The 940-nt window shown below is 70.7% G+C and overlaps 1 protein-coding gene across 1 annotated transcript in view; it reads left to right on the top strand.

The window, feature by feature from the left end:
* PACS2 (phosphofurin acidic cluster sorting protein 2) overlaps positions 1 to 940 on the top strand; it is a gene marked incomplete at its 5' end in the record, with an annotated part of 55,418 nt that overhangs the window by 37,245 nt on the left and 17,233 nt on the right. The window contains 2 exon segments of the mRNA XM_027766585.1: positions 131 to 235; positions 403 to 509. Coding sequence (XP_027622386.1) covers positions 131 to 235; positions 403 to 509 — 212 coding nt within the window.

The raw sequence follows: 940 nt of genomic DNA, 5'->3' as shown, positions 1-940 counted from the left end.
GGTGGCTGCTGTAAGTGTGGGCTTGGGGGTGCGCCAAGGTAGCCATGGGCATGGGTGGGTCGGGCTGCCCCGGCAGCCGTGGCCGGTGTGGGGGAGGGCACCGCAGCCCAGCACGGCCGGGCTCTCTCAGATCCCCAGGAAGACCGTGTACGACCAGCTGAACCACATCCTCGTCTCTGACGACCAGCTCCCTGAGAACATCATCCTCGTCAACACTTCTGACTGGCAGGGCCAGGTAGGGAGCCATGGCCCATGCCCCCTCGGGCAGCAGCTCACCAGCACCGGCCCGCCCTGGGGAGCACGCGGTCTGATCCCGGCTGGCTGGGCTGCCTGCGCCCACTCCTGAGGGGGTGCCAGGCGAGGGCCGGCCGTGCTGAGGGCCGCGTCTGCCTGCCCGCCCAGTTCCTCGCGGAGGCCCTGCAGAGGCACGCGCTCCCCGTGGTGTGCACCTGCTCCGCCGCGGACGTCCAGGCGGCCTTCAGCACCGTCGTCTCGCGGATCCAGAGATAGTGAGTCTGCCCGTCCTGCTCAGCTGCCTGCACCCAGACTCCCCGTGGCTGCGTGAGAGGCCACGTTCTCGGTCCTGGGCGCGTGAGGGTCCCCGGGTGAGCTGACCCACAGGCTCCCACGGCCCTCTCCTCTGAGTGTGGTCCCACAGCAGAAGCCGTGACCGGCTGCCCTCAGCCTGGGTGCGTCCAGGCAGGGCCCCGGCGCTCAGGTCTCCCACTTGTGGGTGTCCGGGCTGACCCCCCGGGGTGTGTCCCCTGCCCCCGCCACAGCTGCAACTGCAACTCCCAGCCCCCACCGCCCGTGAAGATCGCCGTGGCGGGCGCGCAGCAGTACCTCAGTGCCGTGCTGCGGCTGTTCGTGGAGCAGCTGTCCCACAAGACTCCCGACTGGCTCCGCCACACAGGCCTTCCTCCGGAGCCCCCCGGGGGGG

Source organism: Tupaia chinensis, unplaced genomic scaffold (assembly GCF_000334495.1).
Source record: "Tupaia chinensis unplaced genomic scaffold, TupChi_1.0 Scaffold143596_1, whole genome shotgun sequence".
NCBI classification, from domain to species: Eukaryota; Metazoa; Chordata; class Mammalia; order Scandentia; family Tupaiidae; genus Tupaia; species Tupaia belangeri.
Note: the sequence above shows the minus strand (reverse complement) of the source record. Positions and strands in the feature narration are given on the sequence as shown.